Raw genomic sequence first — 14,982 nt, forward strand, 5'->3', positions numbered from 1 at the left:
GAGGTAAATATATAATCTTCCGCCAGTATTTCCCTCGGAGGCTCGCCTCTTTTATTTTATGATTTGTTTAAGTTTTAGCAACATAAGCAGAGGTGTAGCAGTTTGACAGTTAGCAGAACAACAGCGCCTGCGCAGTAGGATGATGTTTGGACAGCTTTACATTTGACAGTTGACCACTCGCTAATGCTCGTCTCATCGTGGGGCGTTATCTTGACAGCCGTGTAACTTATTTATGCGTTAAGCGTGTATTTATGTATTTTCTCATGTATTACATGGCCAAAAAGTATGACATTATATTATATGATCCATTTTGAGTAGCCGTTGGCTTAAGATGCAGGTAAATCAGTGACAGCGACATCTCGAGGCGGCGGGAGCTAACTGTCCAGGTTAGCGAGCCGGTGGCTAACTGGTAACTGTTAGCTAACGTTAGCCAGCCCAGTTTGCAGACACGTCTACACACAGTCCGCTGCCGCTGAATACTAGACACATGTTGAACTGCTGGAGGAAGAAATGCTATCTACGAATAAGGATTTAACTGGCTTTCACACATACACAAATTGAGGTAAGCTCGTACACACACGACCCTTGCCATTCACAGTGCCAGCACTTTAAAAAAAAGTTTTTGTTATGCTTTGCAAACGTTAGCCAGCTCTTGTTAGCAGTTAGCTAGCAGGATGAGTGGCTAACACTAACTCATGCTTGGAAACGCGCGTGGCTAATGTGAAAGACATAATAGTGCATCAATAGGATGTTCGTGGCTGCCATGTAATTAGTTTTCCTTGCCAAGCACCATCAGCCAAGTCAAGAGAGCAGCGCGTTGTGTTGCTTTTAATGGTCTCTGTCACGAGTCACTGCGAGTCTCTTATCTGGTGCTACAGTTTACAGTGTCAATCGTGTGTCTGTGTTATTACTCCATGCTGTCTGTTCACCAAGTTTTTTTTGTCTTCCAACGGAGGGACTCTGATAGGGATACATTTAAGGAAAGTCAACGTTTGTGACTTTATAAGAAAAAGTAAGCCCAGTCTTAGATCTCCCAGGTTTACCTCTGCTTGTTAGCCTTGTGGACCTCAAGTGTTTACCTCTGCTGGGCGTTCAGTGTCGGCTCAGTGGTCTAGTTGGCATTATGTGTCTCCTTGCGCTCATAGCAGCCAGTGATGAGTCTCCTGTGACTGTGTGTTGAGCAGCAGATGGAAGAATGTGCTCTTTGAGAAAGCCAGCTGGCTCGAACTGGAGAGGGCAGGAGAGCCTTTAGGCACACATAGGCTGGTTGAGGAGACTTAATAGTAGTGTGTGTGTGTGTGTGTGTGTTGGAACTGAACAGTCATAACCAAAAGCATAGGCGTTGGAGGTTCATGTGTCAGGTTTAATGTGGCATTCGTGCTGCTGACTCTCACCTTGTCACTTCTTGCACAGAAAGGTGTTAATGTACAGTGTGTGTGTGTGTGTGTGTGTGTGTGTGCTGCTGGTGCGACAAACCCCAGACCTCCTACATACGTCTGGAAAAGCATAGAAGATGATTTTGATCATTTCTGCTCCATCAAAAGTGATTAGAAATTGCTCTGATGAACTTTATCGCTCGAGTAATGATCATATTGCCTCCCCTGTAACAGCATACATCATTATTATAATCAGCCATTTCCTGGCAATAGACAAAACTCTTCTGTTTGATTATGGCTAAAATTTGTTGATATTGTGATCACGGTTATTCTCCTTACCCCTTTACTGTGCAATCTTTTGGTGAATTGGAAAGTTCATTCATTGTAGTAGTAAGTACATTTTAAATGAACAAATTGGCAGATTTTGTTCACAATATAGGACTGAAAACAGGCAGTCTTGTCAAAAATATGTATAAGGTGTTTTAGCAGATGTTTCAGCATGGCCTCCTTTATCAGATTTGACTGATGACTAATGACAGGCAGGCAGCCACTCTCTATTGCAGGTAACTTCATAGTGGGATGTTGAATGGAACTGAAAAGCCACAGCTCCACAGTGACTGACCTTATGTTACAGACCTTAAACTGAAAGTAATGTGTTCCATTGATAACATACTTTCACTTCCTCTTCCTCATTAACACCAGTTCCCCTTTTCCCATTTACCACAAATGTTTTTGGGATTCCCCCTCAAAACTATCAGCAGTTTATTACATCAGCCACTTTTTCTCAACTTGCCTCCTACATTGAAGGGGATGCTGTCTGCAGTGGAAAACGAAATAAAGTAAAGTGAGTTGAGCCGAGCTGTACCATGCAGTGGAAATGAGGCTAGAGTATCTTTGGTGGTCTATAAGTCCCATGAATAATTGACGGACTGCATGAAAGAAAACTGGAAACAACTTCAGAAACCAATCTGATAAAGGTGAGATAGCCAAAAACGTTAGTACATATTACTAGAAGAGCTGTGAGACATGTTTTCATTTTGATGGACTTGCACTGAAGCTCACACAGGCCTGCGCTTCTCTGTGTGTGCGTTCTCAAAGTTAGAAACTGCATATCATCTGCTATCATCAAACCCATGGTTTCTTTAACAATACATCTGCATCCTGTATGCCTACAGTGCAGAGCTTGTGTTGCGTAAGTGATCATCCATCTAGCAAATTCTCACACCAGCATTTGCATCTCTTTTCCATCACTTCAAGATCACATTAAATTTGCAAGGTGGAGGTTGAACTGAGCTGAGCTTAAAGAATGTAGACCTCATTCACTGTTGTGTCGAAGCTCAGCAATAAGCTGTTTGTGGCACAGCTGCCAAAAATGACTATGGAATAAGCATTATAATTTGATGTGCAGCCATAAGACTCAAAAGGTCAGAGCATTTTATGAGAGATTTACGAACCATTTTGTGGTACCATATCACGTGCTAGTAGCCGTCATTGGAGCAGTGCTGAAATTGAAGAAATGGCATATGATGTTTTTTACGTTTTGTGGAAAATGCTGGCAGGCTCTGCCTTGAAGACCACTGATGATAACTTGTATCTGGGTTCAGACAGATTCTGTAGGGCATTTTTCCCAGGCTTAATATTCCCCAGAGAATGAAGCCATGCATCAGACATAAAATCTCTTTGAAGACTGGATTTTTTCCTACAGACTGTTTACTGCAAAAAGATTCCAACTTTGTCAGCCTGGGATGGTGTATGAAAATACACAAATAAGCTGGGAAAAGCATAGGCATTATATTTCGACGTCATACTGCAGTAAGACAAACATCAGACTGAACAGTCCAGTCAGGTGCTTGTATTTTCCCAAAGTCTGGGATTTAAACAGTTGAGGAACATAAAGAAACCCTCTGAGTTAGCTGAATGATGCGACACACGCACACATTCACCATGAAGCCAGATCAGACCGGTCAGGAACCTTTATTTAGAACCTGTGCACCGTTTTAGTAACGTGATCCTTGCCAGAAATGTTTGCCCTACCTTTGACAGGGCAGACTGCCTTGCCCTGCCGGGGGAAAAGGTCCACAAGCAAAGTCTGTTTTTCGTCCACTTTCTGTCTGCATTCAATCAGCTGTACCCATTGAGATCATCGGAAAGCCTGGATCACCCTTAAAACCTTTGCACCTTGAAGCACCCAAAGTGGTAATTCAAGGCAAACACTCCAAAGCCCTCACAGCTGGCTCTCTCAATGTCTGGCCCGCCATGTCAGTGAGGGCTGAGGCCAAATGAGGGAAAGGTCACGGCTGCTACGTAGGCACCCTGACTGTACAAAATGTCAAACACACTCTGCTAGCGATGTACGGTGATGAGGTGAATCCAGGTAAAAGCCTCTATGCAATATGGATTCCCATCACTAAATCAATAGCAGTCGTGAAGGATGAGAGGTAGATAAGGAGAAGCTTAGAGACTTAGAAACTTGAAAGGGTTTTTTCAAGCCTTGCCAAAGTTGAAATGTGGGCTGAAGCTGAGTAAGAGGAAGGTTTCTAATATTTTGTACCATCAGTGTTGAATGTGTTTTTAGGTGAATGGAAACAAGACCAGCTGATTAGGTTTTGTTGGCTTAAAATTGAATGCCATGTTAAATACACCAATTCATCAACCATGGCCACAATGCAGTCAGCAAGTGTTTCACAATGTTTGTGTGCACTCGATTTTGGTCTTATCAGCAATGCAAGAAACTAGCCTCTCTGTCTCCAGGACATAGTGCTTGATAAAACAATTTCAGTATTAAGCAGCTTAACACTTAAAAACAGATAAGACTTCCAGTAGATGATGACTTGCTACCAAATTGGCCAGCAGCGTACATCTTACTCTTTACATTCACAGAAGCACTTGTGCTTGTGCCAAAGTCTTTCACCTTCAGATGCTGGCTGCTGTAGCAAAATGGAAAATTAACTCTGTACAATGGTTTGTTACGAGCCAAAGAGATTGGTTAATCAGACCAGGCAAACAGCCACAACCAGGTGGTTGTTATTTCCCCACCCTCGGTTCCTCATCGTGGCTTCCTACTTTGCATACAGAGACAGTTTGATGAATGACATATCCAATGGCCTGTATTTAAATACACTTAAGATTCTCTGGATTTGCCTGCTTCCACATATTTGAATCTATGCAAACTGAATGATAAAATTAACAAGAGTCTGCATAATACCAGACACAGTCTGCCTGAAGCACGCATCAGGTATGTGTGGTTACATTTCAGCATAATTAGGTCAAATTAAGTTTTATAATAGCACTAGATTACATCTTTGACTTGAAGTTGTATTTTCTGTGCTGTAGCTGGTGGTTTGCACTTCTGCTGCTAGTACTGTGTCAATCCTCTTCCTAACTTACAGCCGTAGTCTAAATTTGGGACATTGTAGTTCATGTCCATTTGTACGGAAATTCTACCACACTTCTAGTCCAGAGCATTTCCTCAGGCTCTGTGCAGTTAAACCTGAGCTGCAGTCCAGTACAGTCTTTTGGTTCAAGAGTGGTCTCTCTTCTTAGTACACTACGTTGTTCATAGTGGGACAGACGGACACATACGGAGGGAAAAGGGAAGGGGAAAAAGGGAAATTCAGCTGTTAAAATATCAAAATACTACACAACAGCAGTTACTGAACACAGACAAATCAGTCAATCAAATGCTTCCCATATAACACATAACAGTATGAAAACAATTGCTCTTTTAGATAGAAGACAAACAGGTAAATATGATAGATGTTTTTCCTTAATAGTGAAATGGAATTTATTTAATTTGTCATGTGGTGCACACCTAACTATACCTCTGTGAGAACGAGATGGTATGTTAGTCCCCTAAACTAAACAAGTTGACAGACTGAAGAGATTACTCTGTTTTATCAACACATTCAGTTTAGATTTTAGTATACTACCAACTTAACTGTATGAAGCAGGACACGAAAGGAAAAAGAGAATATGTGCTTAGCAAATGTGTCCTGGATAGAGATTTAAAAGAAATGAATTCATCCTTCCTGCATCATCCGCCCTGACTGAGCTTAGCTTGTCTGGACCTATTCAGATTAGTTCTGCCATTCAAAGGAACTGCTGAAGAAGAAGTGACAGCCCACTGCCCCTGTCTCTTATCAAGTCTCTTCTTCTTTGTGCATTCACTCCAGTGGATTTCTTTCTTTTAAGCAACTTATTGATGGTACAGGGAATGTTGTGGTCGGGCCCAACATACATAATGCAATTCTGTTGCTGTTAAAGGACATTTAGTCTTCAGTTTCAGCTGTAATAGGTTTGATTCAGTTTGGTTTATTGTTTTAGCATTCATAATAAAATGTCTCTGTATCTGACCAGTAGACTGTAATTCATTTGATTTCATTGGTTGTCCATACATCAGTGGACTAGTCGTAGCAGGTCTGGGTGGCTGATGAACCACAGTTCCCCATTTTGACCAGTTGGTGTCAGCAGTGACAGTCACAGCGTTCCTGACCCAGTTAGCTGTATGGTGCCGCTGCGTTTGAATTGTGACCCAGTGGAGGTAATCAAAGCCTCACCGACCTTCCTTTTGTGGTAGAGTCTGGTTCCTCTGAAAGGGAAAGGAGGGGGATGATTGTCCGGTTGTCAAAAGACTGCCAATCCCTGCTGTTGTCTGCATGGTGGACGTGGAGGGCACAATCCGTTTTTCACACCAGCTGGCTTTGAGTGCTGTAAATTCATTCTCATCAGACCAGGAAATGACCACCAGTTAAATGCTAAATCTGACCATTAGAAAATATGCCTCTGGCTGGGGGGGTTTGTCAACTCTAACAGAAACAGCGGTGGGAAACCCGCCATGATTTTGAGATCCTGGCCTTTAACTAAAATATGTTAAACTGGGGAAATGTTGAAAGAGGCTGGTGAATTTTAGGAGGTGCAAGACACAATGGTCTGAGGGCTTTTCTTTCTTCCCAGATTCTTCCTGATGGCATATGTACCCACTTATCTTTTCTGAAGAATATCTGTGATTGATGGTGCTCAGTCTTTGTAACATGAGTCACGGATAGGATGACATGTAGCTGATGGCACACTGGCCAGATAGCAGATTTGAATATTGAACAGTTCTTTGTGATGTTCTGCTTTTATGGCTCGCACCTCTTCTCAACTCATTATCAACACACTTGTGCCAACATCAAGTCTTGTGGAGCATCTTAGCTTGGCCCTCTCTAATAGACCGTCATTCTCCTCCTACCGCCTCCTCTTTTGTCCTTCTTATTTTTCCTCTCGCCGTAGGATGGCCACACTCCTCTCACGCTTATTTTCAGTTGCCTAGCAACCAGGAGGAGATGCTTTTTCGGGGTGGTACTTTGTGATGGAAGCGGGGGCGGGGTGAGGTGTGCATTGTTCAGGAATAAATGGCTCATGAATGCAGTTCCACTGAAGAGAGGCGGTGAGGAGCACTGTTTTAAGTAAAGCATTCATTGAACAACAGCATTGTTCCATTACTCAGTGTCTGACTCAATTAGCACCAACAGTCACCTGGGCTTCACCGCTGTTATGGCAATAGGTTTACATCCTAATTATCAGTGAGAGCAGGGCCCGATGCCAGGGTGTGTAACCATAGGTCATGTGTGACTCAAACACACTTTGACTGAAGAGAAAGAGGCTGAAGTCGACAGTGAGGGTCTCTTCACTCTCTCACACTCTTCAGTCTTTGGCCAGATGCTTTCCCTTCGTTCCGTAGTATTTCATGAAAGATCTCACAATTGTTTTATGGAACAAATACGATAACCATACAAGGAATTATGGGTGACATTGATGCAGGATACGTGATGTATGGTGGTCTGCATGTTCAAACCTCTGACACTCCGTACTGCCAGATGTCCACTTAGTTTATTCAGTTACTAAATTAGTTTAGATCAGAAAAAGACTTCTATCGAAATGTGCTGTGTGCGCGCTCGTTCAGGTTTCACATTTAAGAATTAGATTGAGTAATTTGAGCAGTCCTGAGCACAGGTTGTTACGGCATGTGTTTCCTCAGTGAAGCATGTGATGTTTTGACAGAAGCTGCATTGACAGGTAGTGTAGCAGCAGTACAAACATAGAGTAACACATTTTTTTGTATTTATCCAGTTTCTAGGAGTAAGAAAACCAGGTGGGTGTTCAGCTGGATTTTGAAAACCATTGGGAGTAGGGATCTCCTGAGCTGATACTAAGGATCAGTATTGGGGCCGATCCGGACATATTTTAGTCAATCAGTATCGGCTAAATTAAAGCCGAGCAAAATCTGATCCTTTCTTCTTTGTACTCTACTGTGTTTTGTCCACCTCAGTCTGTTGCTGTTGCTGTCGCTGCGCTGCTCTCTTTAATGACAGCCGGGCTCTACACATATACCCAAGAGTAAAGGATTGAATCAGGACCAGGGTTTAAATAAAGCTGATTGGCACATTCCTAATTGGGAGAAATGACTCCTAGCTTGCCCAGCACCTGTGATTATCACAGCAGCACCATAGCACTTCCCTTGAGCCAAATTCAGATCACACCAATGCCGATCAGGGGCAGAAATTGTGAAGAGTTGACGTGAGAGCAGATGACATTGAATGAGATAACAGATGAGTGTATCTCGCAGATCCCAGCTCACTTCCTCCTCACCTCTCAACGGAGTGTTTGAGAGAGAGCCCCCTTGTGTAATTAACATGACCCCAGGAGACGTCTTTAGTAAGGATGGAAGGAGTTGGAGTTGTAGCGCACTGCAAAGATTAGACTGCAAAGGAGATATTCCTCTTAACAAGTCGTCTTCAGTCTTAAAATCTTAAAAGTTTAGTTGCACTTGCTTCCAATTCAGATTCATGTTGTAGAGCACTTTTTTTAGGAACAGTGTAAACATCTTGAACCAAACACAGAAAAAGTAACATCACTTAATTTGTATCAAGACAATGAAGTAAATGTGAGTAAATATCTGGTCAATATTTTTTTTATTTCAGGAGTCGCTTTCTCACAGTTAATCCAGCATTCATATCATATCAATAATTTAAGTTTATAAATCAGTATTTGGATCAATTAACTTGTGAAAAATATGGTGTATCAGATTAAGTAGGCCACAGCGGTTATTTTAAAATGTCGGATACATATTTAATCGACATCTAAGTTAATATAAGTATCGGCAGATAACTAATATTAAAGCACTTGAAGAGGACATCCCTGATTTACATATTTGAAATATTTTGTAAGGCGAGCATTTTTTGCAGTGTAGCAGGAGTAGAGAAGGGGTCTCGTTTGAGCTTGAAGGACAAAGACGTCGGGAGAAGAAGAGGAGGAGGAGGGCGACTGGGTATGAGACACAAAAGAACAGAGGCCTCCGTTGGTACACGCTCCTCTGTTCAGCAGCCGAGCTAATCCACATGCTAGCTAGCTTCACCCCATTCAAAGCAGGGGCCACAAGGATGTCCGGCTGACCTCCCATCCATTAAGGTTAGCAGGCTGCTGTAAAGACTCACCACTGTACTCATTCATACGCTCAAAGCAGGCCCAGTGTGCACCACTGCTGCACAGTTACTGGGTTATGTGTGCACTTTACTACATTTGAAGGCTCCATACTCTAGTCTTCATTAAAGTTTTACAATATGCATCAATAATGAGACTTATCACTTGCAGCCTGTGGGTGTCCATGCATCCTGAAAGAGGCAGAGAAACTTGAATCATTTAGACTGAAAGCTCTGAAAAGGATTCAGGTGTCCTTGATACAATGGCCATGCCACATACCATGATTTGTGTATAGTAGTAGAGCTGCAATGATTAGTCGATCGACAGAAAATGAATCGCTGTTTCGATGATAGATTAGTTGTTAGTTCGGGCATTTTTTTTAAAGTAAAAATGCCAAATATTCTCTGGTTTCAGCTTCGCAAATGTGGGGATTTGTTTTTTCTTTTTTATACATGACATATCTCAAGGTTTTACACTGTTAATCAGACAAAAGAAGCTAATTGAAGACATTACCTACTGTGAGAAATAATTTTTTCACTCTTTTTAAAACATTTAATTAATCAAGAAAATAATTGGCAGATTAATTGATTAATCGTTAGCTGCAGCCCTATACAGCAGTTTCATCACAAGTGGTGAATGACTGCACCATCAGTGTTGATACGTTATGTTCCCTTCACATGATGCATGTGTGCTTGTTCACTCTTGAGTTTATTGCAGTGCAACTTACTTGCAAAATTGCGTAAAATGTTTAATAATATTTTAAATCAAAAATTCACTTCTTATGTCCATACACATTACATTTCTTGGTGTCTTCTTTAAACCCCTTCAAACTTAATTAGCTGCACTTGGTCAGAAATAGCTGTCTTCATTATTTTGCTTGGTTAGTTTGATTTGCATTTGGAAGAGGGGTCATATAAATAATAGAAAGAAGTCCTGAATTTTGCTCTCTGGAACCTGCAGATACAGAAGGAGAATGAATGGTTGGGGAAATGGTCATATACAGACACATTCAAATACACCACAGTATATTTGATGCATTTTGCGTATGCATGAGGAAAAATTTGAAGGTTGCAGTCTGGGACACAGTTTTTGTATATTCATTTAGTAATTTTAAATACATTTTAATGACGCCTTGCATTTCCAAGGATTTTTCTGTGATATTTGCAATGGTTGTCTAATCTAATAAATGCATGTAGGTTAACTGTTAAGTGAAAAGGAAAAATGTATTGCTGAACAAGGATGAGATATATTTGATTTGATGTGATTCCATATTTTGATAAAGTATTTTTACAGGGTTTTGCAGGTTTGATTGATTATGTTGTGATTACAACAGAAAATGTGTTGCTTTGCTCCCCGATGGCCAGGTGTGTGTGTGTGTGTGTGTGTGTTGTGTGTTGTGTGTGTTGTGTGTGTGTGTTGTGTTAACAGCAGTTAACCACACAGCAGTCTCCAGTGCTCTGCTTCGTACTCATTTCAATTTGTCGAAGTGACAGACTGCAGCTCCCTGCCCCCCCCCTCCTTCCAGTGTGTGTGTCCCGATGCGTCTCGATTGGCTTTTTTTTTTAGCTCCAAAGTAGACAAACCGTTTTGATTGGCCTGCTTCCCTCTCTTTTTCTTCAGTGCCCCCACAGCCCCAGCTGCCTTCATCCTCCTCCCCCTCTCTGTATCTCTTCTTATCTGTCCCCCCCTTCTCCATCTTGCCCTCCCTCTTTCTCTTTTTTTATCACATTTGCTTTCACCTCCTCTCCTCCTTTCTCACATCTTCTCCCTTTTCTTCCCCTCCTTCTTCCGTTACTCATCTCCTTTTTGCTTCTGCCTTTCCATCTCTCCTTCTCTACTCTCTTGCACTCCCCTTTCTCCATCTTCCCCTCCCTTTTTCTCCTGGTTCTCCTTGTTTCTTTACCCTTCTCCCTCCTTGCCTCCCTCCCTCCCTCTCTCTCTCTCTCTCTCTCCATCTGGCAGCAGTAGTCAGTCAGTCTTTTTACAGCTCTCTCTCTCTCCTCCTCTGTTCTGACGTCACGCTCTGTTTGCATAGCTATTGTCTTACAGCGGCTGCAGCAGCGGCAGCGGCTCTTCGCCAGATTTTTAGTTTTTCACTCCCCCCTTCTCTCTCCTCTCCACGGGAAAGCCTCTCTCTCTCCATTAGTAAATCTTACAGTGGAATGAGAAGTGAGAGAGTGACGGAGAGGAGAGGATGAGAAGCAGGATATAGAGGAGAAGATGCGATAGCTAGCCACAACCACATCTCTGTGTCTGGATTTGACCACAGTTTGCCTTGGCTGTGAGGGATTTCTGCTTGTTTTTATTTTATATTTATTTATTTATTGATTGATTGATTTAATCCTCCACAAGGCCTCTTGTTTTTTTGCGGCCGGACTAACTGAGCGTGTGTGTGTGTGGAGGAGGGCTTGTAAAGCGGCAACGGATAGCGGAGTTGGGGCATCTGGCCGTCTGGGAGGCAGCGACGGCCGGCTGGCTGCATTGTGTTGCTTTGATGACCCCCGCTGTGTAGCTGCCTGCTCATCAACCTCCCCTCTCTCTCTCTCACCCTCCCCTTTCTCTCTCCTCTCTTTCCTCCTCCTCCTCCTCCTCTCCATCACAGCTCCCGGCCCAGCCATGTTCGGCACAGAGTCCTCATGTAAGTACCACCAACATCCTACCGCCTCCTCTGTGTTTGTCTATGTTTTTGTTTGTGTGCGTTTTATCAGAGGGAGAGGAGGAAAAGGAAATGACTAGGTTTCCTCTGTTCCTGCATCCCTCCTCTCCTGTCCTCTCTTCTTCCTGTTTTGCCTCCATGGTTGCTGGTGGCAGATTGCATGGGGAGAAATCTGGGATCTACCATTTTAGCACGGAGGGTCGACACTACAAGCTAGCTGGTCACGCTGAGCTTACTGCCAGCCTTGCATTCTCTCACTCTTAGCCTTACTGTGTGTCTGTGTGTGCGTGTGTGTGTTTGTATATGCAATCATCTCCTGTCTGTATGTATTTCAGTCCTCTTGAGTGTAATGGCGTGCCTTTTGAATGCTGTTTAAGTCTGTCTTTGTGCATGTTTGCGTGTGTGTGAGTGAGCACGTCAGAAGGTGGATGCTTTCGCCGGAGTTGCATCGTTTCCAGAAGCATCAGCCTCCCCTGTCTTCTTTCTCCAGCAGATTGCTGTAAGGTGTGAGCGTTGCTTTTCCAGCCATAGATGCTACCGAAGCTAACATAGCATACTGCTGTTGTGTACGTATGTGCGCACGTGTGTGTCTTTGGGCACGGTGCAGCTCCTAACCTCCCACAGAAGAGTTGTAGTGTTGATCTGTATGTGGGCCGACGTCTCCAGGCAAATCCCTTTCTCCCCCTCTACCCCACCCTCTCAAGAAAACCTTTCACTTTGATCAATACCATGATGCCCTACTCTACTACCTGCTCAATGCTTCAAAGAAGTCTGAGCTGCTCTAATTGATTCTGTCATGGCCATACAGTCAGAGCCAAAAGTAACTTCTCTTTCTTGACGTCAGATCAGTTTCAGCATGCACGCTGGCGGCAGCACAGACTGTGGTGTGTTAGCATCCTTGCTGTTACAGTGATGGAAAGCTGTCATGCAGCACTTCTCCTCTGAGCAGTAATCTTTGTTTATGAAACGTACAGCTGAGTGGAGTGTAGTTTTCTGGAAGTAAAGCCTGGTATATATCACATCTTACATTTCACCAAAGCCTGGCTGACGTTGTCTTATCCTTGTGGTCTGAGATTCTAAATTCTTGAGGTCATTTGAGGGTCAAACTTAATGCTTTCACTTAGTCTGTTTGACAGCTGGTCCTGTTTTGAGCTTGATGGGTCTGTTTTTAGCTTTTGAAAGGATTTGGGCCCCATTTATCAAGCATACATTTTTAACGACATTTCTTTGGAAAGATCCTTTCGTTTGATGAAATGTTATAATTGTAGGGATCATTTTATGTTACAAGTTGTCTTTCTTTAGTAATCAAATAAAGAATTTGATATGATATCAAATTAGACAGTAAGTGTGAGCTCTTTAAAATTTCTGCTCATGCTTATATTTTTAAGTTTGCTTAGATGAATCTTAGATGAATATCTTTTGTAGCTGCCACCCAGTGTCAGCTGGGATCGGCTCCGGCCCCCCACGACCCTCTAAGGATAAGTGGTTATAGATAATGGATGGATGGATGGAAGGACTTGCTTGTGAATAGAATAGGATATCGGATAAAGAAGAATGGATAGAATAATAAAAAGATTCAACAAGTATAAGAAGAAATGTAGAAACCTGCACACGTATTAATTCATGGGATTTTGTTCCTAAAGCATTCAAAGAGATCTAAAACTTATATAGAGTTGAGCCCATTCTATTTGTTTCACCTACATATCGACCCCCCTGCTGCTGAAAATCATAACTGTGCAGTATTTTAATATAAAACTTAATGGTAATGGTGCTGCACCGAGGGCACAGTGCATCAACATACAGAGAAGATGAACTAGTAACTGTTCACAGCATCTGGTTTAAAATAATTCACGAGTGCAGTGTTCCTGTTGCCTTTTTATCAAACTGCATTTATGAAATTTAGAGACATTTGATTGATTGATGATCACAAGCTATGACCAACTTTTTACAACTTAGCTTGCTGACTGTCAACATGTCAGCGTTTCCATGATTATTCAGCTCAACAGTAAACTCACTTGCTGATTGTTTTGCTTTCAGTGTGACCACAACAAATACTCCCCTAACCCTAACCAAACGAATTATAGTAGAGTGTATACAGTACACATCATAGGTTCACTACAGTATTATGTGAAACATAGTCAATCTTAGTCACTTGTTTCAACTAGATTACTCCTAGTGTGTGCTGCCACTAACGTCACCACCAACCTATCTAGTCAATGTAAGTTTCATGTTGGATTTTCATGGAAAATAAGCAGTTACTTCCTTCCACACTGCTTTGTGCAAATTCATTCATAGCTTTTTGAGATTTCTCTGGCAATAGACTAGGACAGAATGCCCATTCGACTCTTTACGTTTAGGTAATAAACTTACAAGCATTTGTTGAAACACTCAGAGGTAAGTGGAGCCCCTTTTATAGGCTATTTCATTGGAATTGCTTTGCTAGGAAACAGCTTGGGTCCAAGTTTATTTCCAAGCAGCAAACACTGCATCAGCAAACACTGCAACAGGAAATGAACCTGGACACATTTAGAATGTTTTTTGTATGAGACAGTGAAGTTGTCTTGGAAAATGGAGCCCATGTGAAAGATTATTATATATAAATGAAACATCTTGTACTGTATGAGCTGCTGATCTGCTGCGATCTTTGGTGTTTTTTTCCTAATAGATGAGACTTTTATCCATTTATGATGAGCTTTTCCATTGCAATGGTCTAAATTATGATATCTTGTTGTCATCACAATCACATTGATCAAGCCAGTCATCTTGTCGCCCGGCTTTGACAGAGACAGCAGACTGTTTCATTGAGGAAGTCAGTGAACCTGTACCTCAGGGGTATCAGATTTGTGAATTTAACAAGCCAACTCTGGTCTTGTGTATTTTCATATGGAGATTAGCAAAAACCTGTCAAGCACTCACATCGACGGCTGGAGTTCCCGAGCACTGCCCAGCTGCACTGCTCAGCTTCACTCTGCGTCGCTATAGATAAAATAACCATCTAAACAGCTATAATGTAAACGCTTTTATGTATTTGCTAAATCATAATGTCTTAAAATAAGCCATAACCACATTCATTTTGAGACATTAGCGTAGTTACTGTGAAAGGCCTATTGTCAAACTGCCACTGGAGAAAAACATGGCAGCCTCTATCAACCTCTGTGCTGCATGTGACATTGTGGGTCAGTGTTCAGGTTTGGTGGGAAATGTGCCGAATTGCTGTCTGGCACCAAACAGGGAGGACTCTGTCCCCCCCTTTTGTCATTATGGCAGATGGTAGAGGGAGTGAAAAGCTAAGAAAATCACCTCAACATGTTTATCCTCTTCAGCACAGCGGAATTTACTCTTACTATATCATTATACAAATCTATTTGACAATACCGAGGATAGTTTAATCTAAGCTTCAGCTAACAACATGTTTACTGATTGTCCTCAATCAACATTTGAACAAAATTAAACTTTAAAACAATAGAACAAATATAAAAATATGTGGTA

At 42.1% G+C, this 14,982-nt stretch overlaps 1 protein-coding gene across 1 annotated transcript in view; it reads left to right on the top strand.

The window, feature by feature from the left end:
* The first annotated feature begins 456 nt into the window (after positions 1-456).
* LOC139286454 (suppressor of tumorigenicity 7 protein homolog) overlaps positions 457-14,982 on the top strand; it is a 43,487-nt gene continuing 28,961 nt past the window's right edge. Inside the window, exons 1-2 of the mRNA XM_070907255.1 lie at positions 457-562; positions 11,440-11,475. Coding sequence (XP_070763356.1) covers positions 11,454-11,475 — 22 coding nt within the window. The 5' untranslated portion in view covers positions 457-562; positions 11,440-11,453. The remainder of the gene's footprint in view (positions 563-11,439; positions 11,476-14,982) is intronic.

Source organism: Enoplosus armatus, chromosome 6, assembly GCF_043641665.1.
Source record: "Enoplosus armatus isolate fEnoArm2 chromosome 6, fEnoArm2.hap1, whole genome shotgun sequence".
Classification (NCBI taxonomy): domain Eukaryota; kingdom Metazoa; phylum Chordata; class Actinopteri; order Centrarchiformes; family Enoplosidae; genus Enoplosus; species Enoplosus armatus.